This window comes from Vidua chalybeata, chromosome 10 (assembly GCF_026979565.1).
Source record: "Vidua chalybeata isolate OUT-0048 chromosome 10, bVidCha1 merged haplotype, whole genome shotgun sequence".
Taxonomy (NCBI): Eukaryota; Metazoa; Chordata; class Aves; order Passeriformes; family Viduidae; genus Vidua; species Vidua chalybeata.
The window spans coordinates 15,165,819-15,182,919 of NC_071539.1; the positions used below are offsets into that span (position 1 = coordinate 15,165,819).

Consider the following 17,101-nt stretch of genomic DNA (forward strand, 5'->3'; position numbering starts at 1 on the left):
GAATGAACTTTGCATCTGCAGATCTTGGGGCTGTTCAAAGGCAGGTAGGTGCCATTTTAACTTTACAAATGGATTAACAACCAATTTTCAGGTACTTATTATAGGAAGATGGAGTATAACTGATACAGATCCTATCAATTTTAATAAAAAGAACAGTGAATGTTCAAGAACCCCAACAGTGTGTGAAAGATTTTGATCTTACCAATGTGTTTTTCAAGTGCAGATCTCTATAAAAACTCCAACTATGTATAAATACAGGTATAAAATTATATATATATATATAAAAATCTCTACAAAACATTCTTGCTATGAATAATATAGATCAAAGGTGTGTTTAATCAAATGAGCCAATTTCAAACAAGATTAATGAAGATTTTATAAATAAAAAAGGGATCAAGCAATCCTAACAATTTTACTAGCATGCACTATCTGCATTTTAGAAAACAAGAACATTTTTTAAAAGCTAATACATGTAAACAAGTTTGTGCCACCTGCAGTTAAATGTGGCCTGTTTCTCCGAGCTTCTCAAATTCTGGTTTATTTATTTAGTATTCCCATATTTGTGTTTATTTTTCAGGAACTAGTGGAGAAGGGAAAAAATTTCAAGAAAACAAGATTAATATGAACTCATAATACTGTGAACAGCAGCAAAACAAAAACAAGCTAATATCAAAACACAGAGCAGAGCAGTTGCTTTCTAAAAACCTGGTACATAAAAAGTACACTTTTCTTGAAATAAATGCAGATGGAAAACCCCAAAAATAATCCCAACCAAGCAACTACAAAGTGTACTGTGCATAATCATGGAACACAAAATACTTCTCTGCTCTCCTACTGCTTTGCACACATCATAAATTCTGGAAAATATTTACATGGAGGGAACCAGAGGAACAAAAAATCAACTAAATGTATACTGCCATGAGGAGAAGAAAACAACTTTTTTTTTTCTCTTAACTGATTAACTTTATAAATATTTCATGCACTTTTTCTGCACATTTACAATATAAAAGTCTGCTACTTTCAGCCATATCCGGCCAACAATATTGGATATCTCAGAATATATTTCAGTACTGTATAGCACATCCAACCAACAAGATTTCAGCCAAACATGGCAGATGGGACTGGTCTCAGCTATGCTCTGAAGACTTTTATGGAAAAATAAAGCAGGATGAGAGAAACCTACCCAAATGCCCTGATTCAAGAAAAGATAAATATGAGGAACATACACCTATGCAGAAAAGGTCATCTCTTAATGTAAGTGTCATGCAGGACAGTGCATGGCACAGCACTGTCATAGAAAAGTAAGAGCTTACATTCTGCTGTGAGTCACAAAGCCATGGAAAACTATAAAATTTTTATTTCCAATATGTAAGAAATCACTAAATTCAATTAATGGAATATTCTAATTGAATTTTCACACACTCATGTAGTATGACAAAAAGTAATACCTTTCTCAACATTTTTATGACAGAAAAAAATCATAGCAAGTGTGGCAATGTTTAAGTCAAAGTGGAAACTGCCTTTCAGTTTATATCTGGGAAGAGCTTTCTAGAATTTTCAGAGTGATTACATGAAAGAATTCAAAGAAGATAATGTGTGGCTGGACTACATCATCTCTAGGTCCCTTCCAAATGAACCATTCTATTCCATTCTATCGTAACTGAAAGAGGACTGATTTTCAACAGAGAAGAGGAAGTGGTATTCAGATGTTTTGAAAATCTGTCTTCATGTAAAGCAACCACATGCCCTCCTATACCCAAGAGTTGCAGGCTAAACTTATGGCTCATAAATGAATCATCTGTGGAAATAATAGGAGAATTCTGTACACATTCAGTTCTTGTAAAAGTAGCCAGGATTCTCCCTACCCAACGGGACTTTCAGATTACTAAAAAAATACAAACACTGTCAAGTCTAAGACTTTTGCCCTCAGGCAAATCTGGAAAAACACCCTATTAAAATCTACTTGTTTATCACAGCAAGAAGGCTAAGAGATTCCCAAGAATTCTGTTTTGTTCTTGAAACCAAAAACAACTACAACTTCAACTTGTTACAACTTCTAGAGCCATGTCACTTTTACCTATTCCTAGAACAATCCTGTTTGAAGAACCAGAACCACAGGCTGAAATAAAACTGTGAAGTGCAAATTGTTTGACACTGAATGCAGAAAGTGTTTTAAGATAAGATACGTGAACACAGCACAAGTACCTCCAGGTTTTGAAGACTAACCATTTCAATGTCACAGAATCAGCCATTACTTCAGTTAACACCAAACATTACTAAAAAAAGTTATTCAAGAGTTTTAGGATCCATTCATGTGCCTCAAGTACATGACCCTCTTACAAGCATTTCAGACATCAAAATACTGTTAAGACATTTCCCAAACAGTTGTTTCATGTCTTCTGCCAGTTTTAAGTACCATGAAGAAGAATACCAGCTTAGGTGTAGAGTAGCTTATTCTCTAGCCAAACTGAAGACAACTGCCTCACAGAAAATACAGATTCTAAGTCTTATTTCCTACAGCTCAATGTAATCTTGTACCATCCCATGCTTATCTGTACTTCACTTTAAAAAAATAAATGTGCAATTTAATAGTTACCTGAACCTCTGAATTAGAATCAACAGGTTGAAGCATAAACCAGTTCTCTTTTCCTGTGTAGTTGCATAAATCTTCTTTTTTGATTGACACCTTTCCTGAGGGAGGGTGGCAGGGGGAGAGAAGCATAAATATTACCTTCATCTGAATAGAACAAATATGTAATTATGTTTGAAATTTGGTTTTTTTCTAAACTCTCTTTTAAGTTTTTCTTTAAGTTTATGATGCTATATGAAGAACATAAAACAAGGAATGTTAGGGGTAAGTAAAGCAAAAAATAGTTTATATAAAGCCGGATGGAACTAATTATTATTTGTTATCCTGGATATCACCAATAAGAAGGTAAAATAAAGAACACACTTGAGGCTGGAAATAACATAATATATTTGGGAGAACAAAAACGGTGTTCAAGAATGTTTAAACAGGAACCTGAACTAGATGCCTTTTACTTTTCTGATTGCTATTTGGAAAGCTGTTATTATATCAAATTATCTGACATCCTGGCACAAATTATTTCCTTCCTCAATTCAAGTAAAGCAAAGGCTTCTTCCACAGCAGACTATTAAAGCTTTGTAGCAACTGTATCCAAAAAGCAGCTGCAATAAAGTCATTATGCAGTGGAGGGAGAAACAGAAATCCACCTCCTGTGATTTTTCACTTAAGTACACAAGTTGCTGCCAAATGCTTTATAAGCCACTAAGTTACAGGTTGCATTGACAGGGGAAAAAATTATCTATAAATGATTTTTATAATTATTCCACAACTGTGATTATTGTGGAATTATTCCACAATTTATTCTTTAAAGATCTATAAGAAGTAACAATTATTCAAATATTCCAATGAATCAAAAGTGGAGAAGAAACAAAGATAATTTTTAAAAATGTATTTAGACCATAATAAGACCGTAAAATGTCCTACTAGCCTGAAAAACAGAAGATATTTTAGTATAATTGAATGAAGCAAGGAAACAAAATCCTTCTTTTTAAACTTGAAAGGAGCACTTAAGTGCACTATATACAGTTTTGAAAGATGCTCCATCAAGAATTGTGAATCCTACAGATAATGCTAATGAAAACAACCAAGTACTCTGCAAGATGCAGACAGCACCTCATAGACACTTACCTATACGCAGGTCCTTTTGTAAAACACTTTTATCATAAATGTAGAAGGACAACCATTGGAATGTTCTTGGAATCTCAAAGTAAAACTCCTCTCCAAAATAAGGACTGAAAAGAAAGATTTGAAGTTAAAATAGAGAAACACTTCATGCAATTTATATCGAAGATGAACATCAAAAAGCTGCATTCTGCTGGTGTCCCAGCCCATGGCCCTCAGCCCTACACCAAGCTGTCATCAAAGGTGCCCAAAACCATTTCAATACAAGAACACACAATAACATGGCAATGCCTTCTGTTTGTTTATTCAAAGGTAAGAATCAGAGCACACAGAGAATGGTGTCTCCTCTGCAATTTCAATTCTATTTTTCTGTCTTGAAATTAATCTAGCTGGGTCTCTAGACTTCCTGAGACACGCACAAGTTTTGTTTCATTTTCTTATTCAGCACATTATTAAACTACATTTAATCTTAATTTAATTTAAACTTCTTGATTACTTAACTAGCTGACATTTGTTTAGCTCTAACTTCCATGTCAAAACTACTACTCTAAGATTCAGACCTGTAAGAAATTAATCACTAGAAACTATAAGATAGAACAGTGTAAAAAGAGAAACGTTACTCTCAAATCCAAATGACCTTCCTCACACCAAAACGGTCACCACATTTCTCCACCTAAAAAGTCCAATATCACATTTACAGTTCACCCTATTTAAGTGCCATGTGCACAGCCCTCTACAGAAAAAGACTCTGGATTCCTCTATGTTACCCATATTTCATCCCATGTGTTGGTATCTGCACTCCCAGAACTGAGACTCTCATTAAAGATAAGGAGTATTTATTGATGCAATCAGAGCCAGCAGTCAGAAAATTGTATTTCAAGACTGAACAAAACCGCAATGCTGTTTGTGATGAATTCCGAAAGTCAAGCAGATCCACAGAAAAACCCTGCTGTTTTAGAACTGGGTTCTTAAAATAGTTTCAGTTACTATGCATTCATAACACCGAGGAAAGATGTTCATGTTCAGGAAACTACTTTTATGCAGAAAAGTACTGTGATATCAGTTATACCAAACCCTGAAACAAATGTTGGGGTTTTTTGTTTCGCAGCAAAGTATCATTTTGACCCTACTGCTGCAGTACCTTCTTAAACTAATAAAAATATGACAAATATGCTTATGTTTGGAACAAGCAGTTCCAAATGCTATTACCTACCCAAAGGATACCGGGAAGAACTAGTCACCATCCCTACTCTCCTCCCTCCAAAATAATCACAGAAAAAGACCACCCCAGGCTTAAGGACAATGGCTCATTAAATAAATTAAAAAGAAGAGCTGATAACTAACTTGAAAAGTGGGAAAGAACACAGCTGAAGAATCCAGTATTTCAAAGGTCTAGAATAGATTTTTAGAAACAAGAAATTTAAGGGCAGGAATTCATTATCAGGAATTCCACAAGTGAAAATGTTCTTTTTGTTAAAACACAGACCTTTTACCAGAGGCTTTAAAGCAGACAAATCAGTATTGCCCTTTGCACTACACTGAAAAATAATTTAAGAATTCTCAGTTAAAAAATTCAGCTGTGGTTTTGAGCTCCCATCTTTTTTTATAATTTCAAAGCCAACAAACTTTGCTTTGATTACAAGGGCTAGGTGGTTCTTGTCAGCACCATGACTGAAGATATAAACTCGTGAGCATTACCTTTAGCAGCAGTGGAGCCCTAAACAGCCTCAACTTCCTTATTACCATCACTGCTCATTTTAATTGTATTGACACAATAATGCATACCAAAACCAAGCATGAAACAAAGGCTGAATTTAAACTTAGGTTGCTTCCCCTCACAGCTATACAAATAAAGTTACAGTGGTACAAACAAAGAGATGCTACAGCAGAAAGAGTGAACAGTGGGAGAATGAGATGGCACTGATGTCAGGGGAAACTCTGCTCTAGCTCAGCTTCAGACAGACATCCTAAGGGAACAGCAGACTCCAGTTCACACCAGCAAGTGCCAAGGGTTTAAGTACCTATTCTGGATGGACCTACAGCACTCTATGCATCCAATTATAATTAGGCTGGGATAGACTCTAAGCAGAGACTTCCAAAAATCTATTTAGCACCTTTGTCTTGCACCTAAAAGAGCAAACTTTGCAGCTACACATATCCCCCAGCCCCCAAAGGATGACCAGCCATTAAATCTATTATTATTTTGACTTCAACACTACATTAAGTCTCAGATTTGGCAAGAAAAAAGCCAATAATATGATCAGAAATAGAAAGTAATACATTCTTTTACTCATGTTGATATATTTTTCTTTACCTAAATTAAAAGAGGTTATCAGTTATTGATTCATCAGCAAAGTAGGAGGTAAAGAGAGAAAATTTAAGGTGAAGAATACAATGTATTAATAAAGAAATTCTTAGGTAGATACAGAATAGGCTGGCAGGGTACAACAGTTTACACCAATGAGGAATAATTAAAATGGGGAACTCACTCATCCTGTTCCTCAGGGATTCAGTCAGTTTAGTACTTTCATTTGTGACTTTGATGCAAGAACTTTAAAGACTGTGATGGATACAAAATTAGAAGATAGCACTAATTCAAAGGGCAACCAGACTGCCATACAGGAAGAACTGGATTATAGTAGTAGAGGAGATTAAATTTCACTGGGTAACACACTCCTCTGCTCTTCCCTTCCTTGGCACAGTAACCTGGCAGTTCTGTGAGGACACTGATCAGTGCACCAGTCCATCAATTAATAAAAGTATTGGTTACATCAACAAGGGAATTAATTTCTGCTTTAACTTTGCACTACCACAAAGTTCAGTTGGGAAAAAAAGAAACTGAACTTAGCTTAAATTAAAAAAGACACACATATACCACAATACCCCTTCCTCTCCCCATTCCTCATATCTGACCACAGACATCTGAGGAGGCTCACAGATATTCTTTCAACTTTCCAAGGGAAAAAAAAATTCTTTCTTCAGAACCCACAGAAATCCCACACCATGTCAGAAAATATTTCTTGAGTCATTAGCCAAAATCTCTCTCTTTCACTTCAATATTATTTCACAGTTTTTTAACTTTGGAAAGTCAATGGTTTTACATCTGCACTCCAACAACTCTCCCAGTGCTGGGAGAGTGAAAGGCCAAATCTATTTGCACATTTAAAAAATACACTTCTTAATAGTTTTCAATCACGGTAGTCAAAACTAATTTTAATTCTAGCGATAATTACTTCCACAGACATTTAACTAGTTCATATTCACAGGACTAAAATTTAGGTTAAAACTTGTATAAATTTGCAAGCCATAATACATGAAAAAGATGGCGAATTATGTAAGAAAAAGCAACCAAATAATATGAAACAAAATAATGAAATTCAAAGTTGCATCTATGACTACAATTATACTGTACTACACCTCACTGAAAAGCAATTTATAAAGTTTTCAGGTTAATAAGAGATTGGAGCTTTCATCTCCTGTTCCAGTACCTCTAGGTTAGTACAGTTTCTAGTTTAACACAGCAATGAGAAACAAGATGTTTTAATTAAGTTTCTGGAATGAGACTCAATCTTCATAACTGCATACACAGTAGCAATCAAGTATAAATATCCAACTCTGGTTGCTGGTAATAGAGGATGAGTTATTTTATTACATTTCACTGGTTTGTATGGAACCCTTCCCTAATTCAGAGAATGAAGGGAGTCACCTAGGAAGTCAGTAGAGACAGAAGAGCAATTCTAAACACCAGGTTCTAATACAATGTTGTCATCACCTTCTTTTATTAGGTGATGAAAGTACATAAATAATTTTTAAATAGAACATAATAAAAATATCTGTGTATACATCAAGTGTAACAGATCTTGTTTCTAAGCATAGTAGTAACTTCCAGAGTTTCCATTATTAACAACAAAATCAGAGAGCAAAGTCTTTCAGAGATGGGTTGGGTTGGGGTCTTTTGCCCATGAAACTATTGTCTATTTGAAGGGGAAATGTTAAGTTTCTGCTTTATCAATACAGTCTCAACATTTTTCTCTGAAGGATTACTCAATTGATTTTGTTTTGACAATCAATTGCAGCCTGTTAAACTCTGAAAATTTTATGGATCTAAATACAGCAGTTAGAGATTATGAATATAAGCAAAATATTTGTTCCTGACTGTACATATGTGACATTTGCTTTTCATGCAGAAGCATAAGGAGGCTCTGAAATGATGTTCTGAAAAAGCTAAATTCCCTATTAAAGTTTGTCATCTGAGCTGTTCCTGACCTGTAAATACCTGGAGAGAGAGTTCAAAGAATGAACACTAACAACAAAACCACTGGAAAAAGGAATTAAGAAAAACTTTCAAGAGTTTGAACAGACTGTCCCGGGTTTTAAAAGGAAGGCTTAATGTCACTTCCACATAACTGAAACTGTCACTCAGATATTCTGAACAATGAAGCTGCAGTGATGCTTTTTTGGGTCCTCTGTGTTCAGAGGACAAAACTCAAAAACTTCTCAAAACTTCAGAGTTTTGAGACATAAAAGCCCTTACACTAATGCAGCTGCATCATCCTGACTTTTTGTTTGATTCTTTCTAAGGCTCTAAGGCAGTAGCAGAATCTACAGCAAATGGTGCCCAGGGAAGCAAAGCAGGGCATTCTGTGTGGATCCTGTTACAGTTCCCAGAACAAGAGCTACAGGAGAGAACAAGGCCTGTTCAGGGGACACCCTACAGCACAGAAAACTCTCATACATGGCAAAGTTCCGGTTCCTTCATTCTAGAAACAGGTTTTACCAGATACACAGTGAGAGCAGAATTCCACCAACACACTTCAACTGCTTGTCAGAAGAAGGAAATTACATGAGGAGCATGTAGCAAGTAGATTTTTCCCTAGAAAACAACCTAGCAAGAAAGAGCCCACTGGAATAGAATAGAGTAATTGTGAAATATATTCTAGCATATTTCATTTAAAAGCTCACAACACTCAATTTTGACTTCTTGCAACACTCTCGTGATTTACACATTGCTGTAACATCTCTGAATAGTTGCCACAAGTCAGTTCTCATTTTAAAGCAGTACAAGGAAAAGTCATACACACTGGTATTGGGCAGTCTTGCTCATCATATCAATTTAAAAACTGAGCTTACCTTAAAGATTTTTCAACTACCTGTGTACGAAAAACTTCTTCTTGGTCCAAGTTTATGGTACAGAAAAAGTCTCTCATTTTGTTGGGTACTAAGTGTTTGGCGTCATCTGTAAATAAAAAAAAAAAACGTAAATATTGCAGGGGAAAAAACAAAATGTTAGGTACAAGAATGTCACAGTTTTAGCGTGTTCAAAAAATTTACTTTTCCATTCAGCATGTATTTTGATATTCATTTTCAATTCATAAGCTTGTAGAGGGCAGAGAAGTTGCTACATCCAGCTTCCCATGGAATGAGAGTCGACAGGAAGAGACACACTCTGACTCATGTGAACACCACTTCTTGCAGCACCTGCACTTTCCCTTGAAAGGTCTCATCTCTGGCTTGACCCTGCACAACTTGCTAAATCCGAGACACTCACAGCCTGAGGTCATGTGGCATTAGGTCATAACACCAAGACATGATCTGCCTGAGCTATTGTTCACTTGGTATTTTCTCTGCAAATACTTTGGCTAAAGGAAGCTGATTAATAAGAACTTGCCCATCAAATCTTTATTTCATTTTCCACAATGAACGGCAGACTGAGTTGGCTGAGCCTTTGAAAATATATCCCTCATGAGTACTGTTCATTTTTTCCTAACTAGTAGAAGGGGGAAATGATCACTCCTAATTCAATGCAACATGGAAAAGAATAAAAGGAAGTTTCTAATAAAAAAGAAAGATTGGCAGCACAAGAACACAAAGATTTGCTCGGTATTGAATCTAGGTCACTGCAATTACATGCTGGACATAAGGCAGATCTGTTAGGAAATGGTTCCCTCTAAACAATCACAGCTAAAACCAGCTGAAGTTGCTCTTCCAAAATCCAAATGCTACAGACATCTAAGTTAATTTACAGCAACACTGTTCTCTAGATTAAACAGAGACTTTCTGCCCAAATGTCTCCTCTCCCTTTGAATGTCTGAAGACAACAAACAGACCCTTTCCACCTTCTATTTTGCTAAAAGAAAATTCAAGCTTTTCAGGTACTCTCTCCCATGAGAGGCTCCTAAACAAAGCAGGTGATCTGCCCCTTTTCCACTTGGTTGTCCAAACCATGGGCAACCAGAATTGCATTAGGTCTTAGCCAGGACCTCTCACATCCTTGCCTGCTGCTGGAAATACCTCTCCTGATGACATGTGGAATCAACTTTATCTAAACATTATCTATTTATATAAGATATTAAAAATGGGATGAAAAGTACATCTAAGTACTGAGTTTTAATTACTTTTATGTCTGAATAGCATAAGACCTTTCAGAAAGCACAGTTTGAAACTAGATTTGAAATGTCATACATGTTTATTTTTTAAAAATGCAGATATGAAGCACAGTGAGTAAGCTTTATTCTCTATGCCGATAAGATGTAAAATCCAAGTTCTGTTTTCTCTCTCCTCCACACTCTTTTTTGTGTTAGATGGTTAATGTAGGTTAACCTATTACAGTCTTGGAAGTTAAGTAAGTAATGCCCAGCACTGGAAGGGCTGCTCCGACTGTCTCTGAGCAGAGACCGTGACAGTTTAACAGGGACACAGAATGAACTTCAATCATGACATTTTCCAGGTCAGGCATATGTACACTGATGGAAAGCATGAACAGACACTTAAGGAACTTCCACAGTTAAAACCTGTGCTCTCAGAAGCATCAACAAGCTTTTCATCAGCTTGGGTGTGGGAGAGGAGGAAGTATACACATTATTTTTAAACACCACACTTCATGTTGACAGATTGAGAGACATGAACAGAACCTGGTTTTAATGGCTTTAGACTCCAAAACAGGACTAAACTCCAAGTTAGCCTTAAGTGAGATATTACAGGAGAACCAAGGAAAGCATCAGATTACCACTGCCTTAACTTTTTTTAAGGAAGAGCTAATTTAATAAAACATATGACATATAAAAATCAATTCATCAATCTGGATGCAATCCCTGGAGAGCTCCTGATACCAAAAGTTTGTAATTAATAAGCATGAACTGGATGTGTCAGCTGTTCCTGAGAACAACTTTATTTTTTAGTTAATACTTGGCATAGTCCTATTTTCCCATAAAATATTTTAAATACAACATTATTTAATCATCACTGTAAAGGCACAGTACAGTGGACTTTGAAAGGAAATTACAGTTATTATAGTTTTTTATTTTCTTAAAAGGAGAATTACAGAGAATTATGTAATTCCTAAAATCACATATTTCTGAATAATTCACTGTTTGTCTATATACTACAGTGCAGTTTTTCAGTTTTAAAAGAAACTTTCCACCCAGAGGAATACAAAAAATACAAGTTTTGATTTCAGCTGGTTAGAGCATGGTGCTAATAACACCAAGGCTGTGGGTTCAACTCCCACATGAGCCATTCACTTAACAGCTGACATTGATGATCCTTGTAGAGTACCTTTCAACTCAGAATATTCTGTGATCTGATTTTCTAATGAGTTGAAAATCTTTATTTTGTAGCCCAAGTGTCTGGCTTTAAAAAACAGACAAACTTTTGGGAGGAAGAAGATCCTCAATCCTGAGTTAAAAATAACCTCAGAGCACTTGTCAGGTGAAATACAGAGCCTGAGATTTCACATAGTTTCTAACACCTCTTAGTATCTGTGATTGTGGGAGACATTTCACCCATACAGTGACCCAACTCTTCCAAGAAGCTTATTTCCTTAAAAAAAAAAAAAAAAAAGGCTCAAGTCTTTGATTACACTACATCTTCCTTTTTCTGAGAAACCCAAGGCAATAATGGTTGCATAAAAATCAAGTATTAACATATCTGCTTGAATTTTTACATTTTCTGTACATATATGTAATATCCTCTGTCAAGTAAAAGTGTGCAATTAGTGTCCATCTTCTAAATTTCTTTGTTCTGGGTCCCTGCCAGAAGACATTTATTCACACAAATGCTGAAGTATTTGCTTCACAGGACTAAGCATTTTATATAGCAACAATAAATTCCACTCCAGGAGTGCAGCATAATCCAAGATAACCACACACTGTTAAAAACACAGTGCAAATTAGAAAAAGAATGCATCCTGAATTTTGTCAAATAAGCTCTAAGAGACAACAGGGACATTTTACCAAGTGCTTCATTAATGCACGTTTCAGTAAACACTCAAAAAATCAAGGCAACTAAAATCAATTAGTGTACTACCGTATGGCATAAATGAAAACAGAAGCCACAGCCTGAAACACTACACTAACAAGATATGCCTAAAGCAACTTGACACCACATACCTTTGTAAAGCATTTCTGTCATTACTAGTGCACATAAAATAAGAGCCATCAATGCAAAAAGCACTGTCAAAAAGGAAAGACAGTCTTTTACTGGATTTTTGGTGAAAACCTGCTTAAGAGTAACACTACACTTTCCAAAAATATTACAGGGTCTTAAACAGGCAAGACCAGTTCATCTCATCTCACTTGAAAACTGAAGGCAGAAGACTGGCTGCAAACACTGACAGCTCACAAAAACAGGGTACCAGGGACTGCAAACATGTCCTTACTCAGGTTCTTCACTGCTAGGTATGCAATGGCTGCTTAAGCCACCTTTAAGAACATGTCTCAATTCTAAATTTGGTGTAATGATTTGTATAACATTGCTAAATTTAGATTTTGCCACCAATTTGTGCATTGCAAAACACAGTATAAATAACAACTTTCTGCAGATGGTGTTTTCTATACATTCAGAATTACACAGAACTGACATTACCTCATTAAAATTACCATGCTCTCTCATGCAACACACATAAAATGAGCAAGTGTTAAATTTTAATTGCCAGCAAAGCTTGGGCACCAAAATGTGTTCTCCTTGTAAGAAACATGTAAGAATTCCTTCAGACTATAAACATGAGCTTTCCAAAGTGAGGTCTGCTATTGTTAATCCCTCCAGATCAAGGAGGATTACATTATTATATTTGTTTATTATTCTTCATTCAGAGGGTTTTCCCCTACCAAACACAGTACTAAAATACTAGCAAGAAGTGAAATAACAGTATTTGTGGTGTGAAGAAGCCAAAAGAGCATCTAGGCATCAGAGGGTTCCCAAGCTTCCACAGCATTTAATTCATTGAGTTTTTAAACAGCTTTTGTTTTCTTAGAAGAAATAAGTAGGCTTACAAAGTGATTTTAACACTGTTTCAAGACATGTCTTTTATTGCAGCTGTTACTTCCACTCATTTTTCAAATGGGTTCTTACAGGTCCATCTTCAGCAATGACCTTTTCATATATTCCCCAGGAAGAAGGTCACAGTCCTCTGTTAACTGAACATTCAAAGTTATGATACAACCACAGGCTCAATCCATAACGCATAAATGGGACAATAAAACTGTTTTCAACATAAGTCTCAAGACATTTTGCTTTGTTTTTTAATGTGTAGTGGAAAACTTTCATCAAGTTCAAGATTCCAAAATGTAGAACTCACTGAATGCTGTGTAGTCCACTGTTGACAAAACCTTACGATAAAAGATAAGAAGCAGAACAGGATCAAAAAATAAGCCAGCTTCAATAATCTTTAGCGACCAACTTTTTATGCACTCCTAGGAAGCAGGTCATAGTCCTTCTTCCTAAGGAGTACTATGACCTGCTTCCTAGGGAATACATAAAGCGTTGGTTGCTAGAGATTACTGAAGACAGATTAAGAAAGGTGGGGCTGCTCAGCCTGGAGAAGGTTGTGTGAAGACCTCACAGCAACCTTCCAATATCTCATGGGGGAAGCCGGAGAGGGACTCTTCATCAGGAACTGCAGTGACAGAATGAGGAGTAATGGGAACAAACTGAAAGAGCAGGCATTCAGGTTAAATATATGGAATAAATTCTTTACTCTAAGGGTGGTGAGGCAGTAGCACAGGTTGCCCAGACAAGTTGTGGATGCCTCATCCCTGGAAGTGCTCAAGGCCAGGCTGGATGGAGCTCTGAGATGGTGTAGCAGAAGGTGTCCCTGCCCATGGCAGCAACATTGGAATGAGATGACATTTAAGGTCCTTTCCAACCGAAACCATTTCATAACCCTATGATTCTATGAATTCATGCTTTAACCCCAAAAGTAACAGTATGTTTTTTTAAAGGCTAGCTGGTCTGTATTATTTCTGTGCTAATTGCTAACAGCAGTAGATCTCAGTGTGTGTTCAGCCTTGCCTACCTAACCACGTCCTATTGCTCACACCTCGGACTGAGAGCACCTCCAGCTCCACTCCAGGCCATCCCCTGTTCTCATGACCCAGTCTTTCTATTTACTGAAGACACAGTAAATACATCTAGGCTGCATGACGATATTTAAGTAAACACGACTCCACTCCTCCACCAAACCTAATCCTTCAACATGTTTTCACAACCGGTTCTCAACCCCAGCGCCATGCCCGAGTCAACTTGTTTCGCTTCATTCTCAAAAAAGTCGATCGGCTGCGTGAGAAAGGAAGCAACCGGGCCGCGTCCGAGCGCTATGAATGTACTCCGATACCCCTCAGGAAGCCGCCGCACATCCTGTTTCTCCCGCTCGCTTTGAAGTGCTCCCCAGCCGCACCGCACTATCTGCGCGCCTCCCCGAGCCCTCCTCCCAGCCCATCCGACGGCTTCCCACGTTACCGAGGCTATCGGTATTGGGAGTCAGCACTTCTCAACCACCAAAATAAGGCCACCGGCCTCTCTCTCCGCCTCCTCCCGCTCGCACACACGCTGCACAGAGGCACGGGAGTACTGGTGACCGCTTCCAGAACAGCCCTTCACCACCAACTTCCTGCACATCGCTAATTTCGCAATTTGAGCCTGACAAACAGACTCTGATGCCCGAGGTCCGGGCGGGAGGGGGCATTTCTGTTCGCCCGCTGACTCCAGGGATACCTCGGAGCCACGGATGCTTCCCTGACACTCCGGGCCTCCCGCGGCCCGGCCGCGTCCATGTATCCATCCATCCGCTCACCCACCATCCCGCCCCGGGGCGCGCAGACCCCGGCCCGGCCCGCGCGTGCCGTCGTTGCCGCCACAAAGTCCCTCCGCGGGGCCGCCGCAGCGCGGCCCGATCCGTACCCGGCCCGCGGCGGCCGCGGCCCCTCCGCGCCCTCCCGCTCCCGCCCCCGCCCCGCCGCCTCCAGGGCCGCCGCGCCGGTGCCCGCCCGTGTCGCCGCGGGGAGGGAGCGGCAGCAACGGGGCCAGGTCGGGAGCGACACCTGAGCGCAGCGGCCCCGGGCGCTCGGCCCCACCGCAGCGCCGCACTTACAGATCTTCCCCCGCAGGTTCTGCAGCACCCGCACCTCGTCGCCGCCGTCTCCCGCCGCCATCGCGCCGCCGCCGCCTGCGCAGTGCAGCGCCGCGGGGGAAGCGAGGCAGGCAGGGAAGGAGCGGCCCGGCCCCGCCGCCCGCCCCGCCCCCGCCGCCCGCGGGCACCACCGGCCGGGGCGGGCGGGGGGCGCGGCGCCTGCGCTAGGGCGGCTTCTCCCGCCGCGTTGTGAGGCGGCTCCGCCTGGGGTCTGCCACCCCGCGCTCCAGCCGGTCTGGGGCTGCGCTGCGTTGGGCGCCGGGGAGCTCGGCCGGTTCCGGGGCTGGCCATGACCGCCCCTTACCCTGCTCTATAGTCTGGAAGAGAGGACGTAGCCTTAAGCTGCACCAGGGGAGGTTTAGGTTAGACATTAGGATGAAATTCGTCACAGAAAGGGTGATTAGACAGTGGAATGGGCTGCCAAGGGAGGTGGTGGAGTCACCGTCCCTGGAGGTATTTTAAAAAATACTGGACGTGGCACTCAGGGCCAGGGTCTGGTTGACGAGGCGGTGTTGGGTCACAGGTTGGACTCGATGATCTCAGAGGTCTTTTCCAACCTAATCGATTCTGTGGTTCTGTGCCTCCCACCGGGACAGAGGGCTCGGCAGCCCGGCACGTTGAACGCTGTGTTCTCTATGCCGAGACCGGTCACATTAAATGGCAGGTGGTCACATTAAATGGAACGAGTGGCAGGTCCGGCCATTTTGGCCTGTGGCGTGCCAAGCGCCTGTCCCTATGCAAAGCACGGGCTCCACTGGATCTCCTCTGCTGTCACTAGTTCACGTTCAGCTGTTCGGCCGTGTGAGAAATGCCATGAAACAAGTAGGAAATGGCTCGGCTGCCCGCGCTGCCCCAGGAGCAGATGTTGCGGTGCTGCCTGTGGAATGCCACAGGCAACGCTTCCCTCAGGAGTCATACAGTGCCCAGAGGTGTTTGCAGGCTGCAGCAGCTCACCTTCATCAAGAACTAAAGGGCCTTTGCATCATGTTTTCTACCATGGATTCTTGAAGACAGCAATCCTAATATGAAACTCTGGGATCTGGCTTACATCCAGACTTCACCCCAGTCCTGCATTGGTGCTGGGCATCTACCTTGGGCCTGCACAATCCACCCAACCATCAGCTGCAGGTGACACGTCCGCTTCGATGTCACTCTGGGTCAAACTGAGGGTACATCTGTTCCCAGACCCTGTAAACACAGAGTCTGATGAAAGCCTTTCGTGACTGACATGTCCTAAACCACAGGTAGTTCTGTGGTTCTTTAGCTGGCTAAAGCTGTTTCAGGAAGCAGTATAGGACATGGGTTCTTCACTCTACACATAAAGGCCTTCTCCAGTCTATCCTCGTGTTAAAAGGAAGTTTGGAAAGTTGCAGGCCAACATCTGTCATTGTTTCTAACTGAAGTCCCCTGCTGTGGTGCTCTGGCCGTTTTTTATTTTTCCTGCACAAATCTTGCCTTTATCACTATGATATGGTATGGAGCCATATAATCTGTCATAATTTCTTGATGGCTTTTCCTGCATCCAACTTCATCCCCACTGCTTCTTCAGCAGTGGTGGCATTCCTTCCCCATCCCCACACTCTACATTGTGGCTGGGGAAGGACTGATGTGTGTTTCAAAGCAAGCAGGGTAGTGGTGGGGAATAAACTGCTTCATCACACCAGTAACAGGTGGATGTGAATGCAAAACCTAAACCTGACAAAGACATGAGTTTGCATAAGCTGAATTTTAACCATGTTGGAAATGTGAGGTTCCTCTACAGTACAAATTGAGGATTTGATTATCTACAGCTGGCTGTCTAGGCTGCCTGCCCTGTCTGGCTGGTGGCTGGTGAACTGAGGCTCACCTGGACAGAGTCAGAGCTTTGATCTGGAAAAGCAGCAGGGCAGCACCCTGTGAATGGAGATGTGTGCCTGAACTGTGCATTGCCACACTTTGGAAGGGAGAGTGACTCTACTGCCTCCATATTCTCTCAAATATTATGACTA

General features: G+C 40.2%; 1 protein-coding gene across 1 annotated transcript in view; it reads right to left on the reverse strand.

The window, feature by feature from the left end:
• Positions 1-15,136, reverse strand: part of RASA2 (RAS p21 protein activator 2) — a 45,807-nt gene extending 30,671 nt beyond the window's left edge. The window contains exons 1-4 of the mRNA XM_053952009.1: positions 15,075-15,136; positions 8,840-8,945; positions 3,716-3,819; positions 2,597-2,691 (exon numbers count right to left, since the gene is read on the reverse strand). Coding sequence (XP_053807984.1) covers positions 2,597-2,691; positions 3,716-3,819; positions 8,840-8,945; positions 15,075-15,135 — 366 coding nt within the window. The 5' untranslated portion in view covers position 15,136. The remainder of the gene's footprint in view (positions 1-2,596; positions 2,692-3,715; positions 3,820-8,839; positions 8,946-15,074) is intronic.
• Between the last annotated feature and the right edge of the window lie 1,965 nt (positions 15,137-17,101).